Source organism: Sebastes fasciatus, chromosome 9, assembly GCF_043250625.1.
Source record: "Sebastes fasciatus isolate fSebFas1 chromosome 9, fSebFas1.pri, whole genome shotgun sequence".
Taxonomy (NCBI): Eukaryota; Metazoa; Chordata; class Actinopteri; order Perciformes; family Sebastidae; genus Sebastes; species Sebastes fasciatus.
Genome location: NC_133803.1, coordinates 12,833,224 through 12,847,935, shown reverse-complemented (window position 1 = coordinate 12,847,935; position 14,712 = coordinate 12,833,224). Strand labels below are relative to the sequence as shown.

Below are 14,712 nucleotides of genomic sequence, written 5' to 3'. Positions count from 1 at the left end.
ACTATATCAGTGGTTCCCAACCTATTTTCTCCCTCCCCCGAATATTTTCTGACATCATCACCCCTAAAAAAAATATTACAAATCTTTGAACAAAATCCTCATTCTGAATAAGGTGAATCAATGTATTAAATTAGTATATTTTTATGGAATCAACTTTCTTTAATGTCGCTAGTTTAATGAACATAAATAAAGTGATGATGTCTTGACAGATTTGCAATCAGATACACAATGTGATATTCTTTGTAACAACTTAATTAATTCACTATAATAGTGTTACAGCCAAAAATGTTTTGCTATTGTGGTTAAACGAATGTAATTTATGGTGTTGTTAGGTTGCTGCTAGACCGCCCCATCATACAGATGCGGGCCTCCCTTTGTGTGCAACCGTGCATGGGTTTAAACAGAATGTGGCCTACTAAGTTGTAATAAATATATCTTTTTTAAATAGTTTTACATATACTTTTGTATAAATTATCCAGTAAGAGTGTTACTATGATTTTATTTATACATATGCAAATCTAATTTTGACAGCGTCAGAGCAGACAAATCCTGGCACACCCCCTGTGATCTCAGGGGCCCCCTAAGGGAGGCCCGGACCCCAGGTTGTGAACCACTGTACCATATTACACATGCACTTTCTGTCACTGTGTCTACAATTCTACAATTAAATGAATGCTTTCTGGTTTTTAGAGTTGTTTGCACCCTTATCTGAGGAGCACAGAGGGATTATTTACTAAAGAAAAAACTACTACTAAGTCTCTCCTGACTTCTTTTAATTAACTTTTCCACCAGTGACTGCACAATGTGCTGTACTTTGACAATGCAAAACATGATTTCTTGAAGAGGCAACTCCAAATTTGAGGCTGGCAAATTTAATTATGTTTGCTACCATGGAGATTAATATGATTGATTATTCTCGCAAAATTAAATTATTTCTACAATAGAGGGGGCTTATTATTCTGGAGTGGGTTCTCCTTCCTGGCAAACCACGAACCACAAGCGATAAGTTACTTAAAAAACTTCTTACTGCAGTTTTCTTCCTTAAAAAACAAGCCAGCCCAAATGAGCAGTAGCCTATTAATTAAATCCCCTTTGGTGTTGCATCAGGGTTTTGTTTTGCAATTAATCTTTTTTTAATTTTCGGTAAGCTGTTTGTTTTAAACAGAAAGTAATTGTTTACAGTGTAGTTACTGTAATCAGCAAGTAAATTTTTTTGTATTTTGTCACAGTATGAGAGAGCAGTGACTTAAGACTCATACTGACAGTCTCAAGGAGACACACATTTTAAACTCTGCTCACTCCAGCAATGGAGAAAACATGCCTTTTGCCACACTGCTCTTGGGAATAACTGGGATTTCACTTGTAACCCAGACAGATAGATCATTCAGAGGAGACATATTAAGTGGCGGTGGCATCGTGAGGACAAGTAATCACAGAACTTCCCATTATTCGAGTCAGTGCTAAGAAATCACATGATTTTCTACATTCTAAAAGCAATGCCTATATATTCTAATAACCAAGCCTCTTGAGGGTAGCACTATTTATTTTCAGTATAACATACAATATGAAAAAATGTCAGTGATTCAATCAACAATGCATACATACATGGTGCTCAATAACCACTAAATAAACATTTATGGAAACATAAGCGATAAAGAATTTATCACAGGTAATATCTCAAATAATATGATATTCTGTTGGTGCGAGTTGTTAAGATTTTCATGTAGTGCTGTCAGAATTTATGACGGATGCAATATTCGCTGTAATTTTGTTAAGTGTTATGAATGTTGTGTTCCGCTCCGCATCCCAGCTCTCATTACAAAAACGCTCTCACCAGATGGCGTATGTACCAGAATGGATGCATTGTACAGTGTTATGATACCTCTCCACATGCTACATTGAGCTATTTGCTATTTCACGTGTACCACATGGCTTTAAGCTTTATTCAGAGTTCAACACGGAATCTGATGAGTAATATACAGTATGAGCACTGGCCACCACTGAATTCACACATCCTGTGATACTGATAACCTGTGATATAGTTTGAGATGAAAAAACTCAAAGCAGCTCAAACATGGGAAACTGTATCGGTTCAAACCAAGAATAAAAAGTAGGAAGGTGATATTTGACATTCACAGTCCCAAAATATAAAATACTGTCCAAAGCCCCCCAGGAAGGAAGCCCCCTCCCTTCAGGCCATTAAATTAAACCAGAAATTACCATCTGGAAATCTATCAGCGATCACTGCAGATAATCTACCATGATCAGAGGTAATGTCTTAGAGCAGAAGAAAGTCACATCCTGTTTTGCATCAGCAAGATAAAGAAAGAATTAATAAAGTAAAACCATAACGTTATAAGAAAATCTACCACAGGTACCACAGGATTCAGGGATGCCACTGCAGAAACAAGAGGTCAGTAATCATGGTACGTTTCACAAGAACAAACTAAAACTCTCCAAACTCTAGGGTATAATGGTAAAATGGTATAATAAGTAAGTAAATAATCATTTTATATAATATTGGCTATTCGTCCATTGTAACAAACATTGTAATCTAAATAAGTCAAGTGTTATTTAGCCCACATTTTCTCTAACCAATAACATTGTCATCAATGTTTCAACATAATTGGTCCTCGTTTAAAATTAAGTTATCAACGAACCAACATGTAGATAGCTAATCCCATTTAGCTATCTACATAGCTACTAAGTTCAGTCGTTTCTAGCAACATCTTAAACACAAATGCACTTCATGCAATACTTTTTTAAATGATGATTTACCATTTCAGGAGTCGAAAGAGTACTTTTTGCATTTGAGGTAAAGGGATCATCTGGAAAATATCCACAATGCAGCCACACATCTGCAGACAGTAGAGGTAAGTGCCACAACACACTCTTCTGAATCCACAGATCAACTGGCATTACTCTGAAGTATGGCAATGTAGTAGTAGGCTAATCATACATGTGTCAAAAAGAAGGATCATTTACTATTTAGACAGATTGCAACCACTAGCTACTTTTCATAATTGTAATTTAGTCACAGGCTATTGTGCCAAAGCAGGACCACTCCACCATTCACTTCTATGCTTGAAAAAAAACTTGGAATAGCTATTAAATACCCATAAAAACTGGAACACAAAAAACGTTTCACTAAACTGTCTCTAAAGGTGAAACTATACCCAGAAAAATTCAAATTAATATATTATATTTAGCATAATATTTAAGTCAGCATAATCAAAATCATGTCAAAAATAAATGCATGTATGCAGAGGGTGCTTTACTCTTGCTTAGATTGCTTCGTATGTTATTGAGTTTTCGAAATGTAGCAACACACAATCAATTTTGTCTTTTAATCTTTTATTTACAAACACACAGTATATTATCTTTCCTGGATATCATCTGCAAATATGCAGAAAATCATTTGCAATCGTCTCTGACACCCTTAGAAATATATTTTGGTGCAAGTAATAACGTCAGATCTTGATTCCACTCTATCTGAATGATGTAGTCATGTCATGTTCTCATTTCAAATGTTAATCATATATTGTGACTTATGATTCCACAACAGTAGTCAGTTTGCCTTGTTGCTTGAGACCCTTGAGACCCTTCAAAAAGAAGTAAAACAGACAATGTTGACACCATTGCAGTAGATGACAAGGGTGAAAAGGAAAAGCGGAGCGCCCAAAGAGACGTCCCAGTTGATAGAGTGATACAGCTTGCTCTTTCTGTGTGTAGGTGTGTGTTAACTGACAGCCTACTGACGGATGGATTGTTGTCCACAGCAGCTGGCTGGTGAAGACAGATAAAGTGCAATCATAGCAAGCTTTATCAGGAGTAGCTGTTTACTTTCTGTGTGCATGTGTGTGTAGCCCGACATCATCCAGGAGCATGTCATGGGTGGGGTGGGGGTGCTGTGCAGAAGCTTGTGCATGAGGAGGAGGAGGAGGAGGAGGAGGAGGAGGAGAGTAGGCCAGACTGGAATTGGATACGATCGATAGCACGGACAGGACAAGACGGCAAAGGAAGAATTATGGTGTCCGGAGCAGGAGATTTGCCAGAGCTTAATGTGGTATCAATGAGGATTCACTGCAGAACATGGAAAGCATTGCTGTAGATGGTGCATGGAGTTTCACAAAGGGCAAATATCTCTGCTTTTGATGGCGATGAGCAAGAGGAATCATTGTTCTAGAAACTCATTGGAGTTTTTATTCAATTTCAACTCGGTCTGACAGATTTTTAAGGCCATTGTCACTCAAGACAAATGAGTAAGACCCATATTTAACGGCTCAGCCTTTAACCTTTTCACCCCATTGCCCCTTCTCTTTTCTTCTCTCTGTCTCACACACATACACATTTATATATATATATATATATATATACCCAAAGGCACTTGTTGCTACAAGAAAACCAGAGGAGTTCAGAATATCCCGTAAAACCGACTTTGTTGTTTATGAAATAAAATGTCAAGGATTGTTTTTAATATGCTCAAAATGAAAAGATAATATCTGTATCTAGAAACAAAGAGGAGGTCAAATGGGATTAATTGAATGCATTATTGAGTAAAGATTGGCTGTCCCAAAGAATGAACTTCCGTTTGTTGATACATTTGATATATTTAGTAAATTCCACAACATCCCAATGCACTTTGGTTCTCTTAACTCCCTGTGGGGTCCTCATTCCCCCGGGGTTTTCTTGAGCCCCTTCCAGACGAGCATGTTGATGGGCTAAGAAAATATAAGAACCTTCGAGCTGAAGCTGACCTTTTTTTTTAATCCTAAGAAAATACTAATAACAAAAATCTCTTTCTCAAGGACTGGAGATCAAAAGCGGCCTCTAATGGGTCTAATCTTAGCAAGCAGGAAAAAAATGGCCTTGCAAGTCATTCAGAAAATACGTACTAATGGTTGGTCATTTATTTAGTTTTTTAAATGCAGTCATCTTTTGCATACTTAAACAGCTAGAAATATTGTAATTAAATGAGGCTGCCATTCGATTAAAATATTTTATCGTATGATAGTTAATAGCCTATTGTTAATTGCGATTAATCGCAAATTAATTACACATTTTTAACTGTTCAAAATGCACCTTAAACGCAGATTTGTCAAGTATTTCATACTCTTATCAACTTGGGAGTGAACAGATATGCTGCTTTATACAAATGTATGTATATATTTATTATTGGAAATCAATTAACAACACAAAACAATGACAAATATTGTCCAGAAACCTTCACAGGTACAACACAGGCAACAACAGCTGTCAGTGTGTCAGTGTGCTGACTTGACTATGACTTGCCCCAAACTGCATGTGATTATCATAAAGTGGGCATGTCTGTAAAGGGGAGACTCGTGGGTACCCATAGAACCCATGTTCATTCACATATCTTGAGGTCAGAGGTCAAGGGACCCCTTTGTAAATAGCCATGCCGGTTTTTCCTCTCCAAAATTTAGTGCAAGTGTGGAGCGTTAGCCTCTTTCGTGACAAGCTAGTATAACATGGTTGGTACCGATGGATGCCTTACACATTACACATTCAAAAACAAAGGGTTCAAATAAGACATTTCATTGAATCAAATTTCCATTACAGATGCGATAGTGAGCAGAATGAGTAGAGAAAGTAACAGAGATTGCATCAGGCGAATTATACAGGATCTTCCTGCTGCTTCCATCCCTCACAATGTTATTTGATTATCTCACATCCTTATCAATCCAAGAGGGAGGAAGTATTGTATGCCCCAGTGTGCCAGATGCATTGTTCCCAATTCATAATGAATGACCCCACATTCAATTAAAAACACTCTATTCATCACCAGCTATGATTTAAACTTGTTAGTATGGCCTCGTTGCCTCTGTCTGACTCTGTGCGATCCCGCCCTGACAATCTCTGTCTGGGACGCAGTCTCTTCTCCTTTGGTCTTTAATTCACCGGCCTCTTCGAGATACATGACTAGCAGCTTTAAAAAGCACTTATTGAGCTGTAGGCGGGAGAAATAAGAAGGAAATGGAGAAGTCTGACTGACTGGGGAGCTGTGTGAGAGTTGTGGGAACGCCTGCCAGAAGCAGCTTATAAAGTGTAGTTTTATAAGCTGTGGTGTCACAAGCATAAATTGTGATGCTCTGAAGTGGCCTTTAGAGGGGGGGATAAATCATTCTCGGCAGACAGAGAAAGTGGACGTGTGTGACGCTGAGAATAGCAATAGTAACCGACCGCTTACAGTTTGTAACCACCCATAATTCATAGTGATGTGGAGTGAGGCATGGAAGATTTAAATTTCACTGAAACCGTCAGTAACAAGCCATTAATTCAATGTGTCACCAATGTTTTTGTGGTTTACATTTAACAAACTAATTACAAGACATATCCAAGTCAACTCTTGATGAATTTCTATGATTTCCGCTGTTTCATTATTCTTCGCGGGCAAGTAATGTAATTGGCATTTAATCTCTATTGCATGGAGATATTGTGCTTTAAAAATGTAATGTATGCATGCCGCTGCTCAAGCATAGCGACGGACTCCATTACAGTTGTCATTTTAATTAAAGAATGCATTCAGTTTGCAACGGCTGCACTTTAATCTTTCAGAGACACATTAATGTGCCGTGGATCAGAGCCAAGTAGACATATTTTGTCTTACAAATATTTGAATGTACTAAATGCTACAGTATTGGTGTAAACAGCTACTTCTGTTTGAATATTCCAACAACTATAATAATCTGTTTTTGAGTATGTTTATTTTCAGTCTTCATAAGTGCTATTATGGCGGGGCTTTTTCCTGTACAGTTTAAACATATTGTGAGCATCAGTCCTAACAAAGCCTCGCACTGATTAAACAACCTTGCGGAAATAGCTTTATCTATAAACTCTCATTGCCACAAGGCCTCAATGTTTTCTAATATTTCTCTTGTCAGATTGTTCGTGGGAACTCTATCTGCAATACAGTAGGTCTATAGTTTACCATTTGTGGTGAGTATTTTAAGACGTGGTTGAACCCAAAACATGTGTACCACAGGAATCTCAAAACACCAGAGAGTCCCAGAGAGCAAGTCATGGGAATCACTCTGTTATTTACTGTATATATGAGAGGTGGTGGGTGGAAATGTTTGCTAAGGTAAAGCAATTATGGATGGTGCAGTTACTTTATTTCAGGTTCACAGGCTGATAGCGGTCCAAAAGTCTATTTGTTAAGGAAAAGTTGATCTATATAAAGAAAGGAAGTTATCCCTGCCTGTGTCCATCAAACTTTACAACTCCTCCCTCTGAGTGTCAGACACTCTGGACCTGGACTTATGTCACCTATCAGCTGCTATATATAATACTGACTTAACAATACTGTCATTAATAGTGCATTTATACGGTACATTCAAGAAATATTCTTATTAATTTCTTATTTATACCATTCTGGCATTTATATTTAACACACTTAATAGATCCCACTTCTCAGCATTTTGTTTTTACTTATTTGGACTGTGGTCATTTGTTATATATTGCACGTCAATGCAAATATTTGTACATATTTCATATATTTCTTATATTCTTATTTTTAATGTCAGTATTTACTTATATTTCTTTACATATATTGTGTTTATATTGTAGTATTATGTACAATATTGTAGCATTATGTAAACAATTTACATGTTACATACTGCTTTATTTTCTATTTTCTTACATTTCTTTATGTTTATACAAGTGCAACTGTAACACCCTAAGCTTGTGTGGATATCGACCTCAGGAGTGTAATTTGCAGCAGCCACTGCATGATTTTTGTTTGACTCCAGAGGATGATTTAATAATATCCTGATATGAAGGGCAATATTTCATGATAAATTCCTTTCAATATTGTTGTGCCACCCGTTGAACCTCCAAGGCGTAATTTGCTCTTCATATAATTGTCATGTTCTTGTGCTTCATTCGCGCACTTCATTCCTCTTGCAGAATAATTACTGTCATGAGCGCATGATTCCGTTTTCAGTCATAATGAAATTATTGGCCATGTTTGTTTACAAACTATACACATTTCAGTGGATTACAGTATTTTATGCATATTTGTAGCACAACAAACACAAGTATTTCTTGCACTACAATATGGTCTGTCAATTTGAAAAGTTGATAAATGAAGTTTGCATGTGCTGTCTGCCTTTATGTTACTAACATGATTATTTTCACTGTCACAGTTTTCTCTCAGAGGTAATGTGCAGGAGTAATCTTTCCCTTTTCTATGTCTAAATCAGTGCTTCCCAACCTTTTATCTTAAACTGACGACCCCAGACTAAGTGACATATTCAATGTATATTTCATATTATATTCAATGCATAACAATAACAGTACAGAACAACTTATAAACTGTACAATTAACCCGAAATTTGGAATAACAGTAAACACAATAACTGCAGGAAGTTTGTGTAAAATGAGAAATTTTGAGCCGATTATTTCCTGTGAATATTGCATCAGAGATGAGTTTTCCTGTTATTTTTAGGAACTTTTAATACAATTCTCTCTCTGTAATATGTACTTTTTTTAAAATTTCAACAATCATACATACTTAATAGGCTTCTTTTTAGACAAATTTAATGTTTTCTTCTCCCTGGCGCTTGGCCGCTGTTCTATCCGCTTTTTGGTTGTTTTAACTGCACACTTTTCTAATGCAGGATGAGGTTGTTTAGCAGAGAGGGAATGCTCTGTGAATATACTGTAGCTAGTGTTCAGTTCTTCGCTGTGCCCTTATCCCGTAATATATTTTTATTTTCATAAGTTTATACCTTAAAGGGAGTATTTGTAACTTTGTACGCGCATAAATGTAGCGGGTCGTCACACATGCGCGCTCGCATATGCGCGTTCGCGTTTAGCCGCTGTACCCTCCTCCTCTGCCTGCTCGCCTTCACTCAGACAGCTCAGCTCGCTCCACCTCTAGACGTGAACGCGCGTTCACTACACACTGCAGAAGAGTTAGTTTAGCTCTGAGAATATCTAGTGAATGTACAGGGGACGTTTGTGCAGAAATAACTACTGCAGCTCCTCCAGACCAACAGAGGTTTTTCGTGTCTTGTGAAGTGACGGAGCTCTACAGAGATTTACGTAGTCTTCTCGTTACCGACCGGGTGCCGGTGTCTCCTCTACTCTCTCCTGCTGCGGGCGGAGAGAGCAGAGGAGACATGCTGCAGAGCCCCGCTGCCTCAGCCTGCACTTAGGCAGGAAAAGCCAACGCTAGGATCAGATCTAAATCATGTTCATGGAGAGACCTTCGTCTGGTCAGCTAACATTACTGCCAAGCAGCTGAAATATAGAGTGATATTGTGGTTTTAGCTGACTTGTGTCGCCTCACTGTTTTGAGTGATGCTCGTTCAGGTATATTGAGAGCGAGCAAGCGCAAGTTACAAATAGTCCCTTTAAATAACAATCCAAACTTTAAAAAGAACAATTTATTTATTTATTTTTTACAAAAATGAATGCAATGCTGAAATTTAGGCCACTGTATACTATAGGTTTTTTAAGGTTGTCTTAAAATCAAGAAGGCCTCACGACCCACATTAAGCTTTGGTGACCCCTAGTGGGGGTCGGGACCCCCAGGTTGGGAACCAGTGGTCTAAATCACAGTCTTTAAAGCCTTTAAAGTTCAAAGCATGAGGACCCAAACAATGAGAGATGATATCTGATACATTTAAATACTGTTACAAATGAACACATACAGGTAGAAAATGTATCATTCATGTTGTCACAATTGTACAATGTAAACTCACAGGTTGTCACAGTGTAATACTAGCTGTAAAACAAACTGCACATTATTTTTTTGCATGATTTAATATTATAAACATTTACTGATGTGGAAGCACACATGTTAAAACACAAAAGCAAAAACATGCTACATTTTTTTTCTCATTTTTATTCAATAAATATCTTTTTAATGTAATATTTGCACTGATAGGAGCCTTAATATAGATGACTAAAAATGCTGTTTTTGAAATGCATACATATAAAATCGTATTTATAACCCTCTTCTGTCCCTTTTACAAAGGATCTTTTTAAAAGACCTCCTGAAGTCATTGTTGAATATAGTGTATATAACAGGATTTAGCGAGCTATTGCAGTAACCAAACCAGAAAAACATTTTGAACAATGTCTCTGGGACACAGCAGGCGTCACACACAGCGGTGAGCGTGTATGTGAAGAAAAAGGGGAACCAGCAAAGAACAAACACTCCCATGACCACGGCCAGAACAAATGTGAAGCGCCTCTCTCTGTTCTGCCTCCCTTTCCACTTGCTTACTCTCACGCAGGGCTGCGCCTCTGGCTTTGGAGAGGTTTCTCCAGGCTTCAGCTGAGCCACTTTGGTTGTTCTCATACCCCTCTTCTTCTTCAGGGAACACAGGATGGTTTCATTCCCATCAGACGAGGAGGGTTCTTCCTCCGCGTCCAGCCCGTTGATCTCTCCACCGTCCCCCTCTTCCACCTCCCTCCCTTCTCTGTCTTTTCCCTCCAGGGGGTCCAAACCACACTTTGTGTCTTCTGGATTGCCATATCCTCTCTGCCTCTCACCCGGCGGGGCTCTCGTTCTTCTCTTGGCAATCTGATATATTCGAACATACACCATAATCATGATGACGCAGGGCGCAAAGAAAGAGGCGGTGCTGGAGAATATTATATACCATTTCTCCTCGTTTATTTTACATTCAGGTCTGTCCTCTTTACCCTCGTCCTTTTTCATCGTGATGAGCGGAGGGAATGAAATGATAGCCGCCAGCACCCAAACTATGAAGACCGTGCATTTAATCCTGCGCGGCGTCCTTCTCAGGTTGTACTCAATCGCACGAGAGACGGACCAGTACCTGTCCAGGCTGATGGCGCACAGGTGAACGATGGACGAGGTGCAGAAGAGCACATCCAACGCCAGGTAGATTTCACACCACACTTTACCGAAGTACCAGTAACCCATCAGTTCATTCGCCAAAGAGAAAGGCATCACAGAGGTGGCAACCAGGATGTCCGCACACGCCAGAGAGACTAAAAACAAGTTCTGAGGTGCTCTCAGGGCTCGGCTCGTGATCACAGCGATTACCACCATGACATTGCCAAACACGGTGAGCAGGATGAGGATGCCCACCAGGATCGTTAAAGGCACAGAGGTCTGCACAGTATAAGGGTGCCTGCCAGGCAAAGTCTCATTACCACCGGTGAAGTTAAGACAGCCCATCAGGATGAGCTGCGCTGTCAGTGATATTGTCCAAACAACAGTGCTTTTCTGTGCTTCCCAGCAGTCTATTAATATCATCCATTCAAGAACACAGCATCAGAGAATTGAGTTCATTTTGTTCACTGGAAGATTTTGTTGAAAGAAATCTTCTTTCCTCTTTGTCAGTGAGAACATAAACACCAGAGAAAAAATGATGAGAAATGTTTCTTTGTATTAAAAAGACAAAAAATGTAAAGGAATATAGTTTCCCACATGAGATGATTTTAAAGATAAATCTATTCTTTAAAAAATAATTCTTCATCCACCAACATTTTAGGATAAAATCTTACAGTAAAGTCCCTTGGAAGACATTTCATAAAGCAGACTTACATTGCAGATAGTGCTGGCTCAGGGAGATCCCGTCATCTGTTGTGGCTGAAGTGGAGAGTATGTCTTTTTTATATGGGCTTGATCTGACGCTGAGGATCTGTGATGCCGGCTCCCCTTCAGTGAGATCAGTAATGGGCGGAGTTCATCTGCTGCCGGAGATTTAAAAGCAATTTACTCCCAGACCCTGAAACCACTGGCTGATTATGACATTAACAACAATTTTTTGATTGATAGAAGTAATATCTGTAGTTTATTAAATTCTAATGGATTAAGAGTACACTCTTTATGGTTTTTTGCAGTTCTACTTCATGAACAAAATGTTCGTATATATCCTGAAAGAAAAATCACTGGAAATAACACCTGAATCTGCGGAGAGGATCGGAGCCACTTACTGAAGAGATCAGTCACTAGCAGTGCCAGAATAAGAGCAGTACATTTACAGGGATAAAAATTCGCTGATAAAGTAGAATAAATCAAAGTGAATGCACTGAGATATTTGATACACGCATATAATCATTTTTCTTGTCAACTACTATGCAAAAACATGCTGCTGTATGACGTCTGTAAGCAAGATTTACTGTAAAGTATTTGCAATACTGTATGTGTGCCAGATCATAGGACACGCTGAGGTCAAGGAGTTTGAGTGTGGTAGCTTGTGATGCTTGTGATAACATGCCTAAAAGGGGAAAAACTATTTTTTAATAATGTTTTTTTTGTTATTATTTCTGGAGTACTCCAACTAGATATTTCCATTGCATTGTTTTGCCTTCTACCAATGTGTGCTGCTTTATTGAAAGTAATTTCAAGCATGCATTGCTAGTTATCTACTTTAGGATTGTTATTTGATTTTGTTTTAGGACTCCGGACACATGTTTTACTATAATGACTTAATGATGTTTATTTATTAGGAGTAATAAAATGGTTTCTATCAAGAGATATATTATAAAAGTGTTGGTGTTCTGAGGCATCTCTATGCTACACCCTACTCATCTGACCTCGATACTAAAGTACAAAGTCTTGTATGTTTTGTTGTAGCACAGCTGTACATGTATTGTTTGAAGAGAGAAGCACAATCTAGTAGGGTGATTTATGGCAGTGGTTCCCAACCTTTTTTTGCTTGTTACTGCTTGACACATAGCCATGTCTACTTGTGACTATGTCTACTTGTATATACACCGATCAGCCATAACATTAGGTCAGCATGGGCAACCTGACTGGCCTGCGGCTACGCAGCCCCATACGCAACAAACTGCGATGCACTGTGTGTTCTGACACCTTTCTATTGGAACCAGCATTAACTTTTTCAACAATTTGAGCTACAGTAGCTCTTCTATTGAACACGTGAATCAATGAGCCTTTCTGATTCTGATTCTGAAAATGCCCATTATTAGAGACATTTTTTTAGTTCTTTAGTCCAGTCATGATCTTATGACACCTTAGATCCTGAAATCAGGATTGTCTTATAAATGTATATATGCTTTTGGCGCCTGTCAGCGGCAGCCCCCTCGCTCTTACATCTCTCTGGGGCGTCAGTAGCTTAGTCCATAGGGACTTGGCTTGGGAACCGGAGGGTTGCCGGTTCAATTCCCCACATGGACCAAGTACTGAGCGTGAACTGGTCGCTGGAGAGATGCCAGTTTGCCTCTTGGGCACTGCCCACCAAACCCCCATCTGCTCAGGGGCAGGGGCAGGCCCCTCGCTCTGACAACTCTCTCCTTAACGCATGTATATAGGTCCTGTTTGTGCATGTGTGTGTTTCCTGTATATAACAGAGTGAAAAATTGAATTTCCCCTCGGGGATCAATAAAGTTCTTCTTTATGTAAAAATATTATAAAAACTTTATTTTTATCCCACAGTCGGACACAAAACCAACCATAAATCATATGGCATAGCTATAGTCGCATTAGAGACAGTAGTGTCCCACACTTGAATGTTATTATTATAGCTATTACATATCAGTATGGGAAAATGAACAGCAGACTAAATATACTATTGTGAGCAGTGCCACTGTAATACCTCCACTGTGCCGCTTATTTTTTATTTTATTTTTACAAAAACCTGATTCTGATTCTGGAAATGCCCATTATTCGAGACACGTTTTAGTTCTTTAGTCCAGTCATGATCTTATGACCCCTTTAGATCCTGAAATCAGGATTGAGGTCAATAAGTAGCCTTTGTCTTAATGTAAAAATATTATAAAAACTTTATTTTGATCCCACAGTCGGACACAACACCAACCATAAATCATATGGCATGGCTATAGTCGCATTAGAGACAGTAGTGTCCCACACTACTGTCTCTAATAGTAGTGTGGGACACTACTGTCTCTAATGCGACTATAGTAGTGTCCCACACTCCAATAGAGACAGTACTGTGGGATACTACTGTCTCTAATGCGACCATAGTAGTGTCCCACACTACTATTAGAGACAGTAGTGTGGGACACTCCTGCCTTAATGCGACTATAGTAGTGTGGGACACTACTATTAGAGACAGTATTGTGGGACACTACTTTCTCTAATAGTAGTGTCCCGCACTAGAGACAGTAGTGTCCCACACTACTATTAGAAACAGTAGTGTCCCACACTACTATTAGAGACAGTAGTGTGGGACACTACTGTCTCTAATGTGACTATAGTATTGTGGGACACTACTGTCTCTAATGCGACTATAGTAGTGTCCCACACTACTATTAGAGACAGTAGTGTGGGACACTACTGTCTCTAATAGTAGTGTGGGACACTACTGTCTCTAATAGTAGTGTGGGACACTACTGTTTCTAATAGTAGTGTGGGACACTACTGTCTCTAATGCGACTATAGTAGTGTCCCACACTACTATTAGAGACAGTAGTGTGGGACACTACTGTCTCTAATGCGACTATAGTAGTGTCCCACACTACTATTAGAGACAGTAGTGTGGGACACTACTGTCTCTAATGCGACTATAGTAGTGTGGGACACTACTATTAGAGACAGTATTGTGGGACACTACTTTCTCTAATAGTAGTGTCCTGCACTAGAGACAGTAGTGTCCCACACTACTATTAGAGACAGTAGTGTGGGACACTACTGTCTCTAATGTGACTATAGTATTGTGGGACACTACTGTCTCTAATGCGACTATAGTAGTGTCCCACACTACTATTAGAGACAGTAGT

At 38.9% G+C, this 14,712-nt stretch overlaps 2 protein-coding genes across 2 annotated transcripts in view; both read right to left on the bottom strand.

Annotated features, from left to right (window-relative positions):
• The window catches only part of LOC141773925 (VPS10 domain-containing receptor SorCS3-like), a 242,980-nt gene that overhangs the window by 24,878 nt on the left and 203,390 nt on the right, over window positions 1-14,712 (bottom strand). The window lies entirely within an intron of this gene.
• On the bottom strand, window positions 9,483-13,003 carry LOC141773493 (alpha-2A adrenergic receptor-like). The gene has a single exon (XM_074645359.1). It carries the CDS (start codon window positions 11,258-11,260, stop codon window positions 9,977-9,979), a length of 1,284 nt encoding a protein of 427 aa, XP_074501460.1. The 5' UTR covers window positions 11,261-13,003; the 3' UTR covers window positions 9,483-9,976.

What these genes read in the sequence shown, in the direction of transcription:
- LOC141773493 (XM_074645359.1), bottom strand. Translation starts at nt 11,260, where the DNA reads ATGATATTAATAGACTGCTGGGAAGCACAGAAAAGCACTGTTGTTTGG.